Source organism: Amborella trichopoda, chromosome 6 (assembly GCF_054954075.1).
Source record: "Amborella trichopoda isolate Santa Cruz 75 chromosome 6, AtrichopodaSantaCruz75HAP2 v2.0, whole genome shotgun sequence".
Taxonomy (NCBI): domain Eukaryota; kingdom Viridiplantae; phylum Streptophyta; class Magnoliopsida; order Amborellales; family Amborellaceae; genus Amborella; species Amborella trichopoda.
In genome coordinates this window covers 2,548,882-2,572,074 of record NC_142341.1, presented here as the reverse complement: position 1 = coordinate 2,572,074, position 23,193 = coordinate 2,548,882, and the positions used below count along the sequence as shown (strand labels likewise).

Below are 23,193 nucleotides of genomic sequence, written 5' to 3'. Positions count from 1 at the left end.
CAGTCAGGCTGACTGGGTTTCCTTAATCTAGACAGGGCTGGAGACGTAGGGTTGGACCTTGTTCTGCTTTCATCTTGAGCCATGACTCCTAGACTTGTGCTAAACTAGAAGGTTAGACTTGGCTTGGGCATGGACCTAGATTAGGCTTGAATTCGAAACTTGGTTTGGACCTGATTCAAGAGTCAGCCTTAACTGGGCATGAGCCTTGTCCTAGAGCTAGAAAAACCTGGGTCTTAACTTGATGAACTTAGGTTTGAGCCATAAACTAAGGTGAACCTAGTCTGGGTCTAGGGACAACTCTGAATCTAGACATAAGCTAGGACCAGACTGGATGGATCTTGCTAGACTCGATGCGTTTCAGTTTGGACCCTAAACTAGGATGAACCTAGACTAGTTTTAGAGGCAAGTCTATTCTTAGACCTAGGCTAGGACCTAGACTGAGATCTAGACTAGATCGGTACCAGTCTTGGCTCGGACCGAGAGGGGAGCCTAGGTTCGGACCTGTGCATGAACCTGGGCTAGGCTGGACACAAGCTTGAGCTTGAACCTAGAAGGATTGGTTATCAAACGAGGTGTTGATGTGGACTGGATCAAGGTTGGGTTGAGTACGAGCCTTGACTCGGGCCAAAAGGGGGCCTAGGTTCGGACCTAGGTGTGAACCTAGTTTGGACCTGGGCTAGGTTGGGCACAAGCCTAGACTTGGACCCAGAAGGTTTCAATTTTAGACTGAGTATGGACCTGGACTAAGGTCTAGGTGAAGTTTGGTGTGAGCCTTGGCTCAGACCAAAAAGGAGCCTAAGTTCGGACCTAGATGTGACCCTGGTTCATACCTGAGCTAGACCGGGTACAAGCCTAGACTTGGACTAGGACGGTTTTAGCTCGGATCAGAAGTGGATATGGACTGAGATCTAAGACTAATCAACTAAGATAAGCAAACAATGCACTCGAAAACTTTTTCCCTAAACTATGGGTAGGCTAGATCTGAGTGGGTTCCTAACTATGGAAATGCGGCTAGGCTAAGTAGGTCCCCACGTAGGTCCTGGTCACCTGTTAAAGGAATCAACCATGTCCTACTATGTGTGGAGTTGCTTTGAGGCTAAGGATTATCGAGGGGCGCTCAGAGTTAAAGTTACACGAATTCCAACCGCCTCGGCTCTCTTACAAAAAAGAAAGTGTGAGCATTTGGCACAAATCGTGCCAAGTGCTGTGTGCTTTGAGTTAGAGTCGACCGACCAAAAGCACAATTCAGGTGTAGGTTTAAGCAACCCCTAAGAAGGTATAGAACAAATAAAAGTTGAACCAGGCACAACCGGTGCCTAGTTGAGCGTGCCCCGAGTTGAGGGTGACTTGATCAGGGTACAATTAGAGAGAGAGTGCAGATGACCCTAGAAATTTTTTTTTTACTCTTTTTTCTTTAATGTAAAGAGAATGAAGTGGCAACTGCCGAATTACAAGCAAAGAAATGAAAGAGATTTCTTTTTGAAAAATTTTTTCGTCCTTTTTTGCTTTTGGAAAGAGGGTAAAGATGATTTTTTTTTATGTAAATAGAATGAAGTGGCAACTGCCGAATTACAAGCAAAGAAATGAAAGAGATTTTTTTTTTAATATATTTTTGGTCCTTTTTTGCTTTTGGAAAGAGGGTAAAGGTGATTTTTTTTTTTTTTTTTAAGAATATAACGTGGCTTTAAAAAAAAACTTTTGTAGGAAAAGTGACTTGTTTTTTTTTAAAACAAATAAGCTTTAAGATTTTTTTTTTTTTTGAGACAAGGAGGCTTTTCTTTTTTCTTTTTCTTTTTCTTTGTTTGAAAGAAAGATGCCTAAAAAAGTGTTGATTTTTTTTTTTTTTCGTTTTTCTTTTGATTAGATAATTCTTAACAAGAGACAAGAAATTTGAATGCCCGCAAAGCTAATCTAATCAAATCGTAAGAAATAAAAAGTAATATCTTATATTGTAAGGCACGACTTTATCTAACCAATCATATGCAACCAACAGCACGGACTTCTTTTGGAAATAGAAGATGAGGATGGAGGGAACCAAAGAAAATAGATGATACAAAGCTGTTAAAAATATTTTTTGTTTTGGAGATGTGAAATACCTTAAAAAAAAAAAGTGATTTTCATGAATTTTTAAACTAAGAAAAGAAGAACATATAAAAAATAAAGGCCAAACAATTTTTTTTTGGAGAGCAAAATTGCTTGAAAAGTGATTTTTTTTTTTAATTCAAGTGCTAAATTACTAGAGAATAAATTAATATATATATATATATATATATATATATATATATATATATATTGAAACGAAGAGACTTCTAAAAAAATAGGGTTTTTTTTTAATGACATTTTATTTTTGAAAATAAAAAAGGCCTTAAATATTTTTTTTGGAAAAATAAGTGGCTTTAAATAAATAAAAAAATAAATAAAAAATTGAAACCCTTATTTCTATATCTCTCCCTCACCCTAAAACTCTCACTCTTTACTATCTTTTCTCCCTATTTTCTTTCAACCTCCATTTTCCTATTTTTTCTCTCTATTTTCTCTCGATCTCCTTTTCCTATTTCTTCTCCCTATTTTCCCTCAACCTCACTTCCCAATTTTCTTTGATACATAGGAGCTTCCATATCTCTCCGAAGCACGTGACCACCTAAGAAAGAATCAGGATAATATCTTTCTAAGACTACTGCCAATTCACCATGTTATTTTTGTGATAACCTAAAAAAGAAACAAGATAAGTTTGTATCCTACGTTAACCTATCTAATAGGTAAAACACCGAAGAAAAGATATCCCTATGTCCCCAACACCTTCTTTCCTTATCTTTTTGGAGCATTAGAGAATCCTAAAAAAAACGTGTTCTTTTGTTAAAAAATGCAACAGGATCCGAACTTTGTAATTGTGAAAATGCAACAGGATCCGAACTTTGTAATTGTGAAAATGCAACAGGATCTAAACGTTGTTAATAAAGATATCAAAGCCTCGTTTTGTTTCTTTTTTTTTTCTTTTTTTTCTTTTTAATAATGTTAACGGGGTACCAAAGATGTAAAATCGATGAAGGTGAAGAAGAAAAGAAATGCGATAAGCACCAAATTATAGAAAGAAAAAAAAAAGAAGAAAAAGAAAAAAAAGGAAAAGTAACGCAAGATACAATTAAATAAAATAAAGTTTTTTTTTTAAAAAAAAAACATGGCCCTCAAAAGAAGATCTCGGGCATTTTTTTAGGAAAAAAAAAAGGGAAACTAGCGCAAGATACAATTAAATAAAGTGATTTTTTTTATAAAAAAAAACTTGGCCATCAAAAGAAGATCTTGGGCCTTTTTTTTTTTTCATGCACAGATCTAACTCAAAATACCTCACGGTGGGTGCCAAACTGTTTACGATGCAAATCAGATAGATCTTCAGAGGAAGATTATCAAAAGATGTGGGAATAAATAGTAAAAAAAGATTGGTTCTATCATCCTGACAGGTTGGTAATTCTTGGGTCGAGCTGGATTTGAATCAGCGTAGACATATCGCCAACGAATTTATAGTCCGTCTCCTTTGACCGCTCGGGCATCGACCTAGGAAGAATCAATTCTAGATTTTTTGATATTGACAAGCCATGATTAACTTCCTTATGTAGTACCCCAGGGGAAGCAAATCCCCGCTGCCTCCTTGAAAGAGAGATGTCCTGAACCACTAGACGATGGGGGCATACCACCCATTGCCATGATACTATGATCATAGATCTCTCAGATTTGTACTACAAACTGATTTTAAAAAAGTAGATATGATATCAAATCAATTAAAAAACGAATAGATCCGTTCTCATATCAGTGGCATGGCCAGTATCGATTCAAAAAACACGAAATACAATATAAAATACAATAAAATTGATTTAATTCTAATAAAAATAAATAAATAAATAAATAAAAAATACAAAAAGAGTACGAAAATACCAGACCAGGCCAATTGGCCCTGTACTCCCGAGGCTTAGAGGTCTCACCCGTATCAGGACCGACTGAATTTATGCCCCACGTCCTCTTTGTCTCTCCCTTCAAGTTTAGACCCGGCCTTGGCTTAGTTGGGTTGGATAGGTTTCTTGGCAGTAGCCTAAAGATAGGGGTTTTTTAGGTCTAGGTTTGGTCACGGTTTTCTCTCTGGGCTCTCTCTATCTTTTAGTTTTTTTTCTCCGACACGTCCCATTTTCTTTGCTTTGGCACGTTAGTTTTTTTTATTATAGACTCACTCAATAGGGGTGTAAAATAGATAACTACTAAGATTTGCTAGGTGTAGAATGAATAATTACTAAAACAATATGCGTGGAATAGACAACTATCGGTTTGTCTATTGGTTTGCTAGGTGTAGAATGGATAATGGAATAGACAACTACTATGGGTTTGCCAGATGTAGAAGGGATAACTACTAAAAACTACAAGATTTGCTAGGTGTGGATCATAGGATAGGGACCATGGATTATGGTGGTCTATGTTTTACAAGTCTACTGAAATAGTGTGGTCCTATGGGTTTTTTAAGGTAAGGAAAATCATAGAATTTATTAATTTTAAAAATGGGGTATCAACAGGTGTCAATAAGATTTGTAGAAAAAAAATAAAAGTAAAATAGTATTTAGGCGTGATCTTGTCATTGGGACAATCTCAACCATCCATTCAGATCGGACAACAGAGCGTGGCAAATTTAAATTCCCTATACCTAGTGACAGCTTTCCCTTTTCCAAAACACTAGTTTTAAGAATTATCCAATAGTTTTTAGTTTTTAATATTTTATAGAAGGAAATTGTTTTGATAGGGCTGCAACCCCATTAAAATAAGTAAAGCTTTATCCCAAAACTTGAAAAATTTTAGCTTTGGAAAACCTTCAAATTGATCATTTTGACCTTAATCATTATGGTTGTGAAAAAAATTAGGATTTCAAGTTTTAAAAATAGTGTATGTTTTAACACATTACTTAGACTGTCAATTTCAAGTGTTCACAGATTTGTAAGATTTGTACCAATTTTTTAGCTACAAATTTAATTATTGGTGGTGGAAATTGATTTAGAAGCCATCATAGAGATTTCTGATGCCGAAAGTGTTTACCGGGTGAGTTTCGAGGTAAGGTTTTACTTTTTTTTATAAGGCCCAGGCCTTATAAAAATTGCACCATTTAGAGAAGGACCTGGTTTCTATGCGGCCAGGCCCGTATATGTAGAAATGTATATTAATAAATCTATTTTTGAGATGGATTTTTTGACTTAAATTTTAGAGACATGTAATTTCTAACATGGAGATCATGAGTATGAAAAAATGAATAAACTTTATAAACTAGAAATAATAATTCTAATAAGAAAATATTTAGACCGTTAGCTTGCATTGTTTTTAGATGGAACACCTACTTTCTTTTAAGATTGATGCTTTACCCCTTTTTTGGACTGCATTTGTAGTCATGTTCCTTTAGAGAATAAGGGCAAGTCACATCTGTTTTAGAAAATAAGGGCAAGTCCCATCATTGGATTAAATTAAAAAAATGTATACAAGAAACTATTTAGATTTGTTCTAAATAGGTCACAATTACTTTTAATTGTTATATTTAAAACGAAGTGACTGATAATGTACTATTGATTGAATTTAAAATTTAAAACAATCTTTACAAATATTATAATACACCCAAATTGTCAAATTTCATGACTAGAGATAATTTAAAATAAATATATATACACAAAAACATCATTTACTTTTAATACAAAAAAATCATAACCAATTATACTCTTTATTTACCAAATACAAACGATTATATGTAGTTCCCTAGTTAAGAAAGAGATTCTTCCCGATTCATGTTGGCTGAAACCGAAAATTTTGTGGTGATGGCGAAAGGCCACCCAAATTAGGTTGCATGAATCAAACCCTTCAAATACAGGCATCCCCTCTCTTCCAATTAACTGTGAGGGATCTCTTTCCCTCTGTAGTTCTTTTTTTCTCTCTCTATCCTTTGTTTTATCATTTATACCTTTTTCTATCCATCGCCTTTTTTATTTTAATTTTTTCTCTTTTCTCATGAAAAGATAGATATTTAAGGTAATCATACACCAGCCCCAATAAAGAGTAACTTCCACTGAACCATCATCCATTTTGTCCAAGTCCTGACTTCCAACCTCAAACTCCCTCTCTCTCTCTCTCTAATCTACATTCTAATTCTTTTCATCTCTCTCCATAGTAACTCTCTCTCTCCCCCTCTTGGAACTTAGTCTTCAAAAGTCTCAAACATGTTAGGAACACATGGTTAGATCTGGTGCCAAACTTTGGTTGGCAATGGATCCGGACCTAACTCGGAACCTAAAGGATAGACTCGATCTAGATCTAGGTATGGGTTCAAAAATTGGAGTCGATGGATCGGATCCAAGTCCAAATCTTAGACCCGAACACTATTTGGGTCAGGATCCGAGTCCAATAAAATTTGATCCGGTCAACCAAACCCGGACCGGCCCAACCCGTTGCCACCTCTACTTCTGTAATAGTCTATTTCACAATCTCTCTCTATGTATATAGTTGATTCTACCCTAACTTCTAACTCTATCTGAGTTTGTATATATAGTTGATTGATTCTACCCCAACTTCTAGCTCTATGTATGTATATATAGTTGATTCTATCCCAACTTCTTTAGTAATCTCTCTCTACTTTGAATCTAATCATGTCTATTTACACAAAAGATTTAACAAAACAACCCCTTTCTCCCCCTCTTTCCATTTACTTCTTTCTCTTATCATTATATGGGTTTATAACTATTTAGAGTTAGGCTATACGAATTTTGATCCGTCATTCTATTTTATCTTATTAATGACCACCCATCTCTTTCTCTCTTTTAAATATATACACCTTTTCTTTCTCTCTAGTAACTTCTCCTCTAATTTATATGTGTGCGGTTTGCATAAGGTTGCAGCCTTAAATAATCAAATTAAGACGCATCTTTTAAATTTGTCATAAAATGTATTTTTGTTGCCACCATTTTTTGTGATGACTTGAAAATATATATTTTTATTTCTAATTATAAAATTTTAAACTCTAAAAGTAGTTCAAATAAAGTAGATCTACATTACATAAAAATCTAAAAAAATGGACAGTCTAGATAATGTGTTGCAAGATGCACTATTTTTAATATTTAAAATCTTTTTTTGTTTTCATATCCATAAATTTTGGTAGTGAGATGATCAATTAGAGTGCTTTCCAACATTAAAAGCACTTTTTTTTAATAGATTTTTAAGGTGCATCTGAATTCTATATTTTAAAGTTGTAACCTTATATAAACTTTTTTCAATTAATATATGGGGAAAAATATTGTGTTTGTTTATGCATCCTGCCACCGCAATCATGTTAAGGAATACCCACCTTCTCCAAAGCCAGGGTGTGACGAGCAAAAAAAACAGAGAGAAAATCAAAAACCATATTGCTTATATATATAGAGAGAAAGAGAGAAGAGAAAGGGAATCTATTAATATGTCTCATAAGTACATAGGCAAACATACAGATAGATGAAACATTGACTGAAAACAGAAAGAAAATCAAAATCTATATTGCTTATATATTTAGAGAGAGAGAGAATGGTTGCTTATGGGTTCTGGTGGGAGGGACGTCAACTTAGCTGGCAGGTAGCGAAAGAAACCCCACAGCTTTGAATAGAAAGATAGAATACTTTCTCTTTCTCTATCTACTGATGCCAAAGATGCCGAGGACAGGTCAGGGATGAATAAGCCTACAAGTTGCAGAACCAGACAATGCCTTCAAATTGCTTTCCAACCCATAAATTAAAGTTAGGGAAACTAACACCTTTTGCTCTCTCTCTCTCTCTCTCTCTCTCTCTCTCTCTCTCTCTCTCTCTCTCTCTCTCTCTCTCTCTCTCTCTCTCCTCTTTCTCTCTCTAGGTGTACGCCTAGCTGTACTCATTTTGCTCGGTTCGGATTGGTTTGTGCCGAAAACCCCAGGTATTTTTTGGGAAATTTAAATCTTTTTTTACTTTTTCATGGCCGGTTTGAATAAGGGTTTTATTCTCGGCTTTTGTTAGGAATCAAAGTTTCATATTTTTCTTTTTTAATTTGTTGGAGTTGTTCTTCTGGTAAGGATAAACCGCAATTCTCTAAGGTCGCTTTCTCTTGTGTCAGCATCGGCAATGATTAATATCTATGAGTACAGCATGGCTGCTCCCTCTCTCTCTCATCCTTTGATGAATCCTTTAAATGAGTCCTTACTTTCTCTCTCTATCTATCTTGCCTCTAAGATGGATCGCCGTATTGTGGGGCATTTGTTTGATGATTTGACTTGCTGGACTTGCTGGATGAACATTGGTTTTTAATGGTAATATGGGTGAATTTGAACAGGTACAAGGATTTCAAATTGTAAATGTGATTGAATTTGCAGTGACTGGGATTGAAGATTACCTGCTATTGAACTGCGGTCTCTGAGCTGGAAGGAATTTAAGGTATGAAATGCATGTGCTGCAATCAGTTGTTTTTTCTCTCTCTCATTACGTTCTATAAGAGCATGGACCTGGATTTCTAGAGAGTGACTCAGGTTAACTTGACTGATCGTTCGGCTTAAGTTTTAACATTTTTTTGGTTAGCAAGGAATAAAAATGATTGCTCTTTTCTATAAACACGAAAATAATTCTGATTCATCTGTAAATAATTCAGATCATTTCAGTTCTTCTTTCTGAACTCTGATGATTCATGCACGGCTTTCTTACATTCAGTAGTTGAAGATTATGATCATGGGGCTTTAGAGGGGTCAGAGGCTAATTTTTGGTCTGGGAGTCCAGTTAACAAGTTTAAAAGCTTCCATTATAGGTTGTGTGTCTCCTTTTCGGTGTAGGCTACAAACCCAATTGAATATATTACATTCTATTATTGCAAATCCAATTGAGTCTACTCCATTTTATCTCATTAGGGAGAAAAAGCTTGAATTGGACTGTTTCCTTGTATATTTAAATGTTCTTTTCAGGACAAGGGACGTGTCCTAAAATTCGAGAGACTTTCAGTTATCTCCTCAACCAAAATCTTCTAAAGAGAAAGGCTGGTGATTTATCCTTTGATAGAATGATGTATGATTTTTTGTAAATTCGGTACTTCTCTGATAGATTGATGTCTGAATTTTGAGATTGGCTGCCGCATTTTCCTTTAGAACTATGATTGGACGTGTAAGAAAATCATAGAATGAGCAACTTTTGTAGTTGTATGTAAAAAATTGAGAATTGGATTTAGGACTTGTTTTATTGGTGGAAGAGGCGGCTGCCAACTTCAGGAGCATGGCAGCTGCCTCTTCCACCAACTTTGGGAGCTGTGACTTCAATGAGGTAGCATGGAAGCTGCGGCTTCCAAATGTTAATGCATTTTTATAGCGTAGCACTTCCCATTTAACAAACACGGGATGTGCTACAGCACTTGAAGGCATGGCTTTGGAAGCCACGACTTCTAGTAATGAAGCACACCCTTAATTTCCTTCTAGTATAGTATGACTCTCGAATATTTGAAATGTGCTATATGGTATGCGAGATCATCAAGAACAAATGTCCCAGCTGTGTCCATTGCTTCCCCAGGGCACCATGGCCAGTGCTGCTGGAAAATTTCGTACGGGCATGAGAGACAGAGGGAGAGAGAGAGAGTTGTGAATGCCATTCCCATTTTACATGCACATTTTCACAAATACACACATGCACAACTAGAAGCATACAATTGCTTGTGATGTAGCAATGTGGTATCCTTTACTCTTTTAAGTCTGTCTTTTTTTCTTTGGTTTCACTTTTGCTCAGCTTCATTGACTTCTTGAGCGTTCTCTCTCTCTCTCTCTCTCTCTCTCTCTCTCTCTGTATATTGCAGGTTCAATGTTTAAGAGGATAGATTGCAAGATTCCTATTCTGGTGACTTGAGGTTGAGCCCACACCAAATGTCAAGGTCACTTGCAGCATTAATTGCAGGTGCTGTAGGGACCCTGGCATTGGTGGGCATAGGAATCATATTCATATATTTCTGCATTTTCCGTAAGAGGAATATTCCAAGCAACACTTCGGAGAATGGTTCATCAGACACCTCTGTGCAAGGTTAGCTGAATTGGACACAAATCGATGTTTTTAATACAAAAACAAAAAGACAAAAGGCATATTAAACAGGGTTAGCAAACTGCCTACCCAACTATACCCTATCTTAACCCAGTTTAAAAAATGGACCCTAAATTTGACTTCCATGGTATCAAAGGAAAGTCTACCACTACCGAATGGGCTATGCAAACTATATAATCTCAATTGTGGTCATCACCCTACATGGAAAGTGACCCACCATCGGGGTTATTTCCTCTCTCTCTCTTTCTCCCCCTCCTTCCTTACATCACCATCCATAAGTGATGATCCCAATGGACTATGATTTTACACGGGCTTCTGGATTATGTTATACTTTGACCTTTATCAAACTCTGTGGCTAACTTAGAAGCAGCTAGCTTTATACTGGTAATATTGAAGCCAATATGAATTTGCTTGGGTTTATATGGTTGTTTAGCTTTATGGTTCTTTTTATACTTATAGACAATTGTGGTGTAATCAGATGCTTTGTTCTTTGTTTTTAGTGAGTCATGATCGAAGTATTGAAATTCTGCTAACGGGTCACACTCCTCTAGCATCTGACTCGCAAGAAGCAAGGCATTTCCGGCTTGAAGAGTTGGATTTAGCCACAAAGAATTTCAATGAGAAGAACCTTATTGGAGAAGGTAGATTTGGACTGGTTTACAAAGGTTTGCTTCATGATGGGACAGTTGTAGCTATAAAGAGGCGGCATGCTCCACCTAAACAGAAATTTATTGATGAGGTATATTAGCCATTCTATAATTTGTGCGCCAAGTTCACATTTGCTCAATTTAAATACCAATACAAAAAACTTACTTGGAGCATTATTCGGTGCATGGCAGGAGAACGCATCGAATTTGATCTCAAGTATGTTACCATTGCAAACTGATGATCTCTTGCATACGGTGCACTACTTGACAATATGTCCAAAATGCTGAACTGTGGAAACTAAATTGACAAAAGAGGGACACATGCCAATTGGGGGCCCATAATAGATACATGTGTACTTCATTGGTGCCCAATGCTCACTACTGGCTGCATGCATTTAATATTTTTCTATATAATGAGCATTTTCATTGATAGACTGCAACAAATTGTACCATATGTAAAAAAATAAAGATATGTACTAAGGGAAGGAGACAGGGAGTACAAAGGGTCATTCAAATCCCATTGAACCAGGAAAAAGGATAAGGAGAAGGAAAAATGAAAGAAAATAAATTGAAGGGACAACATTACATAAATGGCAAGGAAAATGGGCAAGTGCGCAACACTTAATGTTACCCCTTGAATTAGATCATAAAATCTCAATATCAAGAGGAACTATTCTTAGATAAGTTCTGGGTTATCCATGGAGCATTAGTTATAATTTGGCCCTACAGCCAAGTCCCATAACTGACTCAAGTCAAAGGGAAATTGAGGCAAGAATACAAGGATTTTTAATCTATATCTTAATACATCTTACTGAGATCTTAGTACATTCCTATTGAGCAAATTAATGTGCAATTAAACTAAATTCTGAATCTGGTATCCCTCTGTGAGTCTTGTTAAATTGTCAGACTCAGACAAGAACAAGCTTCTATAACTTATATTAAGCTAAGTATTGGTGTTCATCAATGGTCAAATGCTTTCTTTGCCTATTGTCTGGATTTGCTTTCCTATAGTTTCCTGGACTATTGAAAACCGTATTCCGTTGGGGTTGTCGCTTTTCATTGAGATGGACAGGAGTGGAGAGAAAGTGGGACCCACCAATTGGGTATCCTGTTTGGGTGGTCCCACTCTGTTGTCATCACTGTCCATCTTTCATTGGACAGTGATGAACCCAATAGACTATGTTTTCCATAGTTAAATATGTATTTATGTTCTTTTATTTTTTCCCTTTCATTTACCTTTAGTACATGTCCATTGCCAGCTTTTCATACTTCATTAAACTCTTACTTTCTTTTTCTGTACTGTCTGAAACTATATGGTCTCAATGGCTGATCAGGTTCGTCAACTTTGCTCTATTCGTCACCGAAACCTTGTGAGTCTTCTGGGTTGTTGCCAAGAAAGAGGTCAACAAATGCTCATTTATGAGTATATACCCAATGGCAGTGTTTCCAGGCATTTATATGGTTGGTATTCATTTATCGTGCTCCTATATTGTAGTTTCTCACACTTAACAATATAGAGTTTCTAAGGAGTTATTGTGTTCATTTTATTTTCTGTCGGTTCAGAACAGCACCCCCAGACAAAACTGGAATTCAAGCATAGACTCTTAATTGCTCTTGGGGCAGCAAGAGGTGATTATCAGTAACATAAAGTGACATCTGAGATTCATTCGTTGGACTTGAAAGAGATTTCTTTGTTCTTTTATAAATGACAAACTTTTTATTGTTTTCTTATGCCTTCATTTTTAGTGACAATTTTTTATTTTGGATTAAATGCAATTGAACAATATTATTCGAAGTCATAATGGTTACTGCTTCATTTGTTGTTTGAAGGTTTGGACCACTTGCATGCTATGAATCCTCCCATGGTACACAAGGACTTCAAAACACACAATGTCCTTGTAGATGAGAATTTCATAGCAAAGGTTGCTGATTTTGGGGTCTCAGATATGCTTGAGAGAGTCAATGATGCGGGTCCTTCTCAAATGATGGGTGTTGATACATTCATGGATCCAGAGTATTTTGATATTTTCACCTTCTAGCTATTAGAATAGATCAATTCTTCAATGAAAATTAGTTGTCCTGCCAGATTAAAAACGAAGTTATGAATCAAACATCATGTTAACAGCTAGAGTGAGGTTTTGTGAATCTTTGTACTGTTTCTCTCGATTCAAACTTAATGCAACTTGTAATTTTTTCATTAATAGAATGTTCTCTCTCTCTTTTCTCTTTCTTTTTTCCATTTTTATTCTACATATTCTTTGCCGTGTTATTCGAAACATAGAATAAAAATCTTGTCTGATTGGTGGTCTCTTGTTTTTTTCTTTGTTTGTAGAGTGAGAAAACTGGGAAGGTTATCGGACAAGAGCGATGTGTATAGTTTTGGAGTGTTTCTTTTGGAGTTGTTGAGCGGAAGAGAAGCTGTGAAACCCCAATTTCCAAACAATGGTCCAAGCCTGGTCCAAATGGTACTTTCTCTTCATCCCATAGAACTAATGTAGCTCCTTACATTCTTGTATGTTGCATTAACCGAATGGCTTAGATGAGATTTCCCTGAAATATTTTGAACCAATGATAATGGCAAATTTGGGTTCAATATAGCATTTGTTCATGAATGATGTTTTTCTGCAAAAGACACACACGCACACAGCATCATCGTCCACTCAATCCATAGAATATTATCCTCTCTCTCTCAAACACAGACATATATGCTCACATGAGCAGCATTATTATCTTCTCTCTAACACACACACATGCACGCATGTAAGATGGTTATCCTCTATCTCCACACTATATTGATTTGCTATTTTGAACATAACCAAAAGTGGGATTAGATTAGAAACTTTAGTGAGAGGCTGGAAAGGTTTAGGATAAATTCTAGAGGACATGGTTTTCATGTGCAGATGTATTCGTTGAATCGAGAATGATTCGTGTGGCTGCTCTTGTGAAGGCCAAGACCTGCTTGGAATCAGAGGATATCACATCCATCATTGACCCAGGGATGGGTGAAAGCTTCACAGCTGAAGGCATTAAAGAGATGATCAATTTGGCAATTATATGTGTCTACCCTTCCAGGGAGAGAAGGCCCATGATGCATGATGTCATGGCAGAGCTCGATAGGATCCTCGAGAAAGAGATGAGCTTGACCACCATCATGGGTGAGGCCACTCCCATTGTTATTCTTGGAAGCCAGTTGTTCACAGCACCACAATGATAAAAGTTGAAAATCAGGAATAAAAGAGAGAGGCGTTTCAAGTCTCATGATTTTTGTGTTTTTTTTCAATAAATGATCAAAGGTGAAAATCAGGAAGAAAAGAGAGGAGTTTTGAGTTTTGTTAGAGCTTTGTTTTTATTTTTCAGTAAAAAAATAATGCTGATATATTGCATGGTATTGGGTCAGCTGCTTGTCAAACGTAAAAAATCAACTGCAATATATTTCTTTTCTTCTTTTTTCAGTTAAAATCAGCTGCAATATCATGATTGATTTTTTTTCTTTTGTCTTTCTGTGGATGAGAATAATTGTGTATATACATTTGTAGAAATTTTTAAATTAGATATATTGAAAACAGAGGAATTTTATCGAAGTGTGTTGGTTATGAAACTCTAGTGCGTTGGTTATGAAACTGAGGTATCTTTGTGATGGAGTTCCTAACCTAACAGGTTTCTTATCTTTTTCTTTTAAATTGTGGATTCAGTAAATAGTTAGGGCTTATTACTTAATAAAATGTCTCTAATGAAATAGGGTTTTTAATTTCTTGTAATTGAATGGCCGAACTATTCAATTGTCCGTAATGATTTCAATAAATTTTGAATGCTCATAAATTGGGATGAAAATTTTTCTCTATACCCCGATGCACATAAATCTTCTTAGATTGACATCGGTGTAGTAAGGAATGGATTGGATCGTCAGAGAGTGAGCTGACAAATATTTAATTTTTAAATTAATGCCTCTTGTTCTTGTCCGGCCATAATTGATGTAATATTTTCTTGTCCAGCCATAATTGATGTAATATTATTGACAGCTAGTCTAATGGAAAATTGTCGTCCCCGAACCATATGAATTATGAGTTTTTGTCGTTCTGTAATAACTGTGTAACGATGTAACGATGTTGGGTCAATGCAGTCTAATCCGGATCATGCACTGTTGAGTCCCAAAACTTGTTGACCAGAATGACCCCCGTTTCTCCCACTGAGTATAAACCGCTATTTCATGGCTAGAACTCAACCGAAAAATGTCTTAGATCTTCTCTCTCTTAACAGCCATCTCAAACTGAAAATCAAACGAAAATACGCATCGGATTTTCTCTCTCTTAACACCCATTTTATACCAAACCTCGCATCACATTTTCTCTCTCTAAACAGCCATTGCATGGCGACCTTAGCAATCCAAATTCTTCAAAGCTCTCAGCTCACTGTCCATGAACCTATGCAAAGCTATAGGAAATGCACCACCATGGAACAAGCCCTCCAAATTCACGCTATTCTCATCAAAACTGGCCTGAATTCTAACCCTCTCTACACCAGAGAGATACTCAAATTCAGCGCTGTTTCGCCTGATTCGAACATGGGTTTTGCTCGATCAATCTTCGACCAAATTCAAAACCGAGATGTGATTTCATACAACACAATGATTAGAGGTTATTCGAGTAGAGATTTACCTTTCGAGGCTCTTTCCCTCTATAATTTAATGAAAGAGAGTGGAGTAGATTGTGACCATTACACATTTCCATTTGTTCTAAAGGCTTGTGCTCGTCTTTACTTGCTAAAGAAGGGTATGGAGGTTCATGGATTCTGTGTAAAGCTTGGGCTTTCCTCAGATATTTTTGTACAGAATGCTTTGGTACATATGTATGGGAATTGTGGCGAAGTTTTAATGGCACAAAAAGTGTTTGATGGAATGGGTAAGAGAGATGTTGTTTCTTGGTCTTCTGCGATTGGATGTTATGTGAGAAATGGACTTTGTAATGAAGCATTGGACTTGTTTCAGGCAAGGTCTCTCCTCTATCTCTCTCGCCGAACACACATGCACACACGACCAGTCTTCAGCTTGAAAATCCATCTTATTGTTATTTCTTTGAAAACACTCTCTCTTTCTCAAGGCAAACAATGAAGAATTTGTGGCTCTCTTCGCTGAAGATCAGCCAAGATTCAACATTTTTTTTTATACAACACACACACACAGTCTCTCTCTCTCACACACACGCACAAACACACACACACACAAATGCCACGTTCTTTTTTCTTCTTTCTTGGAATTCATGGCCTCATCTCTTATTGAGAACATTGTTTTAAGATGTATCCTTAGACATTCAGATTGAGATGAACTTTGAAACACTAAGACTCCCTGAATGTTTCTTTCAGGCCATGCAGATTGAGAACATGAGACCAGACGAGGTGACAATGGTGAGCGTTGTGTCAGCCTGCACCAGTCTAGGGGCCCTGGAACTTGGAAAATGGGTTCACCATTATCTTTCTAGAAATGGGTTCGAGCTGACAGTAACATTAGCCACTGCCTTAATGGACATGTATGCAAAATGTGGGTGCTTAGAGGGCTTGCTCAAAATCTTTCACAAAATGCCTCAAAGGAATTTATTAACTTGGACCTCTCTTATAGGTGGTTTAGCCATTAATGGGCGAAGCCTTGAGGCCTTAACAGCTTATGAAAGCATGAAAGAAGCAGGGATGAGGCCTGATGATATCACACTAATTGGAGTACTATCAGCTTGTAGCCATGGAGGCCTGGTTCAAGAGGGGTGGAGCCATTTCCATAGCATAAAGCAAGAGTTCAAAATGGAACCAAGAATTGAGCACTATGGGTGCATGGTCGACCTTCTTGGGCGAGCCGGGCAATTAGAAAAGGCTTATCAATTCATTGAAAGCCTACCCATCAAACCAAATTCGATAATGTGGCGAACCTTGCTTGGAGCATGTGCCAGTCATGGAAACTTAGAGCTAGGTCGACTGGTTTCCAATAGAATTCTAGAGATAGAATTAGATCACGAGGGTGACTATGTCCTCCTCTCTAACATATACGGGGGGCTCGGCCGGTGGGCTGATAAAGCAGGAGTGAGAAACTTGATGAGAGAGAGAGGGATTGAAAAGAGACCAGGGTGTAGTATTGTAGAGGTTGATGGTGTGATCCATGAGTTTGTTGCAGGGGATGAATCCCACCCAAGATACAAGGAGATCAATGAAATGGTGGCCAATATAATGAAGAGGCTCAAGCTTGAAGGCTACGTGCCTGATGTATCTAATGTGCTGTTCGATATAGATAATGAGGAGAAAGAGAAGGTTTTGAGTTATCACGGTGAGAAATTGGCAATGGCTTTCAGTCTACTTAGCACAAGAAATGGCGTCCCTATTCGAATAGTGAAGAATCTGAGAATATGTAGAGACTGTCACAATGTTATGAAGCTTGTTTCAGAGATGTTTGATCGAGAAATTATTGTCAGAGATCGGAATCGATTCCACCATTTCAGAAATAAGTCCTGTTCTTGTGGGGATTATTGGTGAGAGGATGATGAGTACTGTATTCTCTGAAGGGATTCTTATGCTGGGTTAACAACCCAACCTAAAATGACATCCAAAGAGGTAAAAAGACTGGAAATGGCTCCTTATATAAAAACCCGACTCGCTTGTGACCTCCTTATATAAAAACTCTCTACGTGCCCTCTCACTTTCTCTCTCTTTATGCTACTGGCTCTGACAGGTGCATTTTTACTTCTCTCTTTTTCTCTCTACTCTCTTTTTCTCTCTACCCGTCCTCTGTTTCATTCTCTCTATCCGCCCTCTCTCTCCACCCGGTCTCCCTCTTTTTTTCTCTATACCCACCCTCTCTTTTTCTCTCCACACGGCCTCTCTCTCTCTACATGCACTCTGTCTAATTTCTATATGCCCTCTTTCTTTAGCAAATCATCAAGGCTAGGGGGTCAATTACATTCGTGTGACTACTAATTTCTATATGCCCGCTGTCTTTGGCAAATCATCAAGGCTAGAGGGTCAATTACATTCATGTGACTACTCGGCAGCATGATTGCAATCCCCATCTTCCTAAATAGCCACTTCCATATATGGGTAGCGAACAAACAATCGAGAAACAAATGATCCCCGTTCTCATTACTTTTAATGCAAAGAATACAAATATTAATCAGGATCCTTTCCCTCTTTATTACATTATCAATAGTCAAGATCTTACCTTGAAAAAACACAGTTTAATTTTGTACGGGATTCGCTAGCACCAAATCTTCTTCAACGAACACCTGTTCCATCTCTCCTTGTCATGCAACAGTAAGTTGTATGTTGATTTAACCTTAAAACAACCATCATTTTCTAACTCCCACACAAATTTGTCCTCAATCTCTTGAAGAGGCCTCAAGCCTTGAAGCTCCTTGAGTAACTTTGTGTATTGTCTGATAATACTATATGTTGCCGTATTATATCGATAGTTCACACTCCAAATTTGCCTCCGCTTATGAAAAGCTTGAGAGCTGTCATCAATGGCTCGACAATTTCACTGTTACCAAAGGAGAAGAAACTCTCAATAGAGATCCCCCCGGCCATTTGTTGTACCGAAAAGAAACTGTATTCCCTCTTCTAACAATCCATCTATAATATCTCATCATGAAGTCTTTGCCTTGTAAAATTCCTTTGTAAAATTCCTTTTCAAACAGCCTATTGTTGCCTCGTCGTTCCTCCTCTTTCCATCCAGAAATTAGAATGATGCACCCCATATTTCTAGATCAATATATCCTTCTATAGCATCCCATCATCACTCATTGCTCTTAACCACCATCTTGCATGAAGTGCTTGATTGGCATGCTTTAGTTTTCTAATACTCGGACCTCTTTCTTTTATAGGTGTACAAACCCTTCTCAGCTAACTAAATGATATTTTTTCCAAAATCACTAAAACCCCAAAGAAAATTGTGCATTAACTGCTCAATACGCTTAGAAATAGAAGTATGCTTGACAAGTAGAGACACTTGATAAATAGGCAGGTTCGGAAGTGAATCTTTAACAAGTGTAGCCCTCCCCCTAAAGAAAGACGCTTTGACATCCATAAATCCAATTTTGCATGTACCCTTTTCAGCCCATGATCCTGCGCAAACTTAATCAATCTCAAATTCGAAATTGGCAATCCAAGATATTTAATTAGGAATTTTTCTATTCTGTATCCTAAATAAAACACAAGTAAGCTTAGTTGCCCTTCTTCACAACCCACTCCAACATTCAGCGTTTTATCAAAATTAACCTTTAATCTGAACGCCATTTCACAACATTATAGGTTTGATAGTCAGCATGAATCTCATGTGAGGAAGGTCCAAAAAAAAATTGGGCCGCTTGCAATAATTAGGGTGGGAAGGCCCAAAAATAATTTGGCCCTTGCAATAATTAAGTTGGGCTTTGCATTATTTAAGATCAACCCTCTATTGATTAGACAAATAATAATAATTTTGAGAATCTTATTATCAACCCCACTATGATTTGGAATGTCACTTCAAGGAAAGCTCCAATTTCGTTGGTATGCGGTCGCTATTGTTAATAACCAATTTTGTAAAAGCCAAGGGATGGCAGCAATTTTGCTGAAGTTTAGAGAATATATATATATATATATATATATATATATATATATATATATATATGTGTATAATTTTGAGGTTGAGATATTCAATTGGTGGGATTTCTGCAGTTGAAATAACCTTTTCTACGAAATTTTAAAGTGTGCCTTACTTCTACCATGCAAAATTGATACCTTCTATAAACTTTTTTCTTTATGAATTTCAATCTTATTTCATATCATCCCTTGCTGCAAACTCTCTCTCTCTCTCTAAAAGTCTCAACCATTAGATGTCAAATATCACTAGGAGGTACCATTAACCTAGCTCAACGTCAAAGAAAGCTTCACTTTAAGACTTTTTGCAGCTAAATGATACACGCCAATCATCTCATTTTATAATTGAGGGCTTGGATGTATGACCTCTGTATAGAAAAGGCAAGGCCCCAATGTATATTACCCCACGATCTAGAAGATAATGGTGGTGAAAATTTGTTTTAGCACATATTTTGCTCTAGATGGAGTAAACTCCCTCAAACAGATAACTTAGGAGGATCTTTTAATATGGGATTTTGGAATCAACTTTAATAAGTATTTTTTCGAGGAAATGTATATAATGAAATCATTAATTTTTTTATATGAGGAGGTCACAAATATTATTGACTGTTAGATTTAAAATCGGGTGATTGAGGATGTGTCGTTATTTAAACACAAAATCCAAAATAAAATTTCTCAAATGTTGTGATTCGCTTTCATCTATTAGATTTCATATCTAATAGGTAAAAATAATTTTGGCTTCATTTTGCTAAAAATAAATGATCTCATTATGTACAATCTTTTTTTTTCAAAAAAAATAATATTATAGGAGTACGAGGCTCTAAATGATCAAATTAAGACGCATCTAAAAAATTTCACCAAAAAAAAGTTGTTTTCATGCCAACTATACTCAAAAGACTATTATTTATCATGGGGCACACGTTGATGGACTTGTAAGAACCCACCGGATCACATCTCAACTTCACTCACTATTCATGTTGCATAAATATGGATCAATTACAAAATGGAACACATTGTTTTTAAATTACAGCCGCATCTTTTTTTTTTCACCAATAAACCAAACACTAGATAGATGGGTTTTTTGGCGTTTAAACCACCAGAACCATGCCTTTTATTTCCTACAATCTCTGCAGCTTTCTCCTCAAGAGAAAAACCCCACAATTGACTCCACCCCTGCTTCATTTATCTCCACCTCTAAATTTGGAGACCCTCCTCCAAATTTGACCCGGCCCGGCTCCACCTGGTTCAGCGCACATCATCCTTAGCCCCTCTCTTTCTTTCCCTCTCTAATCTTTGTCCCTTCCTCTCTCTCTCTCCCTCTACAAAATAAGCATGGAGTGGCCACCAAACCAACCTAAAACCAGGTCCTCGGGATCCCTCTGCTTTGGGCTAAAATCCCTGTGAAAAGAACCATCCAACACACTTCCAGATCCGCAGAGACCCAAAAGATTATTGGTAGTAGCCATGGCTGTCGGAAGGGGCTCATTCCAGTTTGGTATTCTTCTTCTTGGGGCAATGGCTTCGATACCAAATTTGGATGGAGCCATGGATGGAGGGAATGTTGAGGGTAGAGAGATGAGAGACAGAGCACATGTTGGGTAATTCTCTTGGGAAGAGAAAGAATAGGCCATTGACCATAGGAACCATGGCGAGGTTCGACAGAGGACAAAAAACAGAAACTGACAAAAACAGAGGAGAGAGAAAGAAAGAGAGGACAGAGATAAACAGGGGAATCCACCATGAGGTTTCGCTTTCGAGTTTTGATGGTGAAAGAGAACGCAGGCGAGTGAAGGGGAATTTTGATGTTTAAAGAGGTGTGTGGTACTTGGAATACCGTGCAATTTCTTTTTGTTTACACGTAAAAAATTCACCAGTTTAATGTACGGTTTATCGGATAGGCGATAATTTGAGAAAAAAAAAAAAGCGGTCTCCCATCCGAAAAAGCGGTCTTCCCCCCCCCCCCCCCCCCCCCCCTCGCTGTTTTTTTATTTTTTTTGGAGCCTTTGGTAAAAAAATAAAACAATTCGGTGTTTCTTTGAAGATTTCAATTTTTTTTTTAATCTATTATAAATAAATTAAGTATTTATATATATTAATATATAAAAAATATATTTATATAGATATTTTTTTGCTTAGGCCAATGAGGCCAAAGCTACGCTGAATCAGCCCAAAGCATATCCGAATCTAACCAAAGTGTTAGCACCAGACTAAGATTTGTTGCGATCTAGACTTGATATCCGAAGGCTTCAGTGGAAGCAAAACGGATTTGACAACATTGGTTTTAACAGTTTAGATTGACAAGGTATCATCCACCGGCCACAAATTGATTATTTTATTTAAGAACTATATTTATTTAATATTTTTGCAGACACATTTTTTATAGTACACCAAATAAAATAATAAAAATATATTTTGTACAAATTTTTTTTCAAAATACCTATGAACTGATTCAATGGTTGTCTAGGTAAATTTATTTTGTTCAAAATATTTTTCGTTACCTTTACCTGGTGCTCCATAGAAAAATACATTTATATCTCAAATTTTAGTTGGATATAATTTTTAAGTAAAAAGAAAATAAAATTAATTTATAGTGGTTGGATGAGACTAGGTTCAATATGAATTGGTGAAGGGTACTTGTACACCCTTGTAATATCCATATCTATGGTGGCAATCGGGTAACCCAACGGGTTGATCCAAACGGCGTATGGGTGTTGGACCCGACAGGCCAAGTGCAGGTCCAAATGAATTGGACTTGACCTTGGTCAGGTCTCGATCTGATTAGGTTCCACTACATGTCTAGGTTGGGATCAACCCAACCCATTATATATAAGTTTAAAATATATTATAAATATATAAAATAATTTTTTATTTTTTTATTCCAAAACCCAATTCGAATGGGTTCAGGTCGAAATGACTTGGACCCAATCCACGTCCTAGCCGGTCCCTTCCAAGTTAAACTTAGTTAAGTACTGTAACACTCATTAAAACCCAAGTAGATGCTCGACAGCTGGTGGATCGTAAGCACTGACGTTGCAACTTATTTTTTATTCATTGTACGAGATACCATTCAAAAGGGTTTTGGTGTATCTGCCGATGCATATGTTCAAATGCATTCACCTTCAAATTTTCATTTTATAGATGGATTTAGAAATTGAATTTTTATAAGTCAATAATTTTGGCCGCCACAATCATAAATTTAAAAAAACAAAAAATGGATTTTGATTTTCAAAAAGTGGAATATATTTTAAGCTTTATATTTGAGCTAGGGTGTGGTTTGCACATAGCTGAAGCCCTAAACAATCAAAGTAAGACATACCTTCAAATAGAATCAAAAGATGTCGTTTCGGTACAAAAAATCTTTGTGATGGCCTGAAAATTCATTTTCATCTTTAATTATAAATCTTAAAACTTAAAAAGTAATGTAAATCAAGCAGATCTATGAACATTTGAAAATTGACTAAATGCATTACAAGATGCGCGATTTCTAATACTTGAATTCTAATTTTTTTTACGTCTACGTATTTCAAGGTTGAGATAACCCGATTTAAGAGTTTTTTTTTTTACATTCGAAACAACTTGTTCCGATGAATTTTTGAGGTGCCTCTTATGATTGTTTAGGCCTCAAACATATATAAACTTTATCCTTTGCATTATTCGTTTTAGCTCATCCCATATCATCGGTGTGCACTGTTTTTGATCTGTGAAATCATGAATCCAATATCTAGAATTAAAATACTCATTAAGATCCAAAATCCATCGTTAAGAAATTTGGAAGGCGCCACTTGTGAAAACGACTCCATTCATTTCCCTTGGATATTTGAATGAAAATTTGTGGTATTTAGTGTCATATCTTCCTATAAATTGAA

The 23,193-nt window shown here is 36.6% G+C and overlaps 1 protein-coding gene across 33 annotated transcripts; it reads left to right on the top strand.

The window, feature by feature from the left end:
• Positions 1-7,383: 7,383 nt before the first annotated feature.
• LOC18434515 (pentatricopeptide repeat-containing protein At5g48910) lies at positions 7,384-17,374 on the top strand. Of its 33 annotated transcripts, none has more exons than XR_016058065.1 (10): positions 7,384-7,947; positions 8,341-8,441; positions 9,835-10,055; positions 10,574-10,812; positions 12,055-12,181; positions 12,284-12,349; positions 12,551-12,734; positions 13,053-13,185; positions 13,621-13,875; positions 16,079-17,374. XR_016058065.1 is itself a non-coding variant. In XM_088870176.1 (10 exons), the coding sequence occupies exons 3-10, from the start codon at positions 9,902-9,904 to the stop codon at positions 16,090-16,092; spliced, it is 1,125 nt and encodes a 374-aa protein (XP_088726302.1). In that variant the 5' UTR covers positions 7,448-7,947; positions 8,341-8,441; positions 9,835-9,901; the 3' UTR covers positions 16,093-17,374. The 33 variants fall into 33 exon arrangements, 30 of the variants coding, with proteins under 30 accessions (XP_088726302.1, XP_020522995.1, XP_088726297.1 ...); XM_088870176.1 differs by having other exon boundaries at positions 7,448-7,947; positions 13,668-13,875; XR_016058067.1 differs by having other exon boundaries at positions 7,567-7,775.
• The last annotated feature ends 5,819 nt before the right edge of the window (positions 17,375-23,193 follow it).

Bases quoted from the DNA above. Each gene is read 5' to 3' on its own strand.
- LOC18434515 (XM_020667336.2), top strand. From the start codon at position 9,902: ATGTCAAGGTCACTTGCAGCATTAATTGCAGGTGCTGTAGGGACCCTG. The intron at 10,056-10,573 runs GTTAGCTGAATT...CTTTGTTTTTAG, and splicing joins ATCAGACACCTCTGTGCAAG to TGAGTCATGATCGAAGTATT. The intron at 10,813-12,054 runs GTATATTAGCCA...ATGGCTGATCAG, and splicing joins AACAGAAATTTATTGATGAG to GTTCGTCAACTTTGCTCTAT.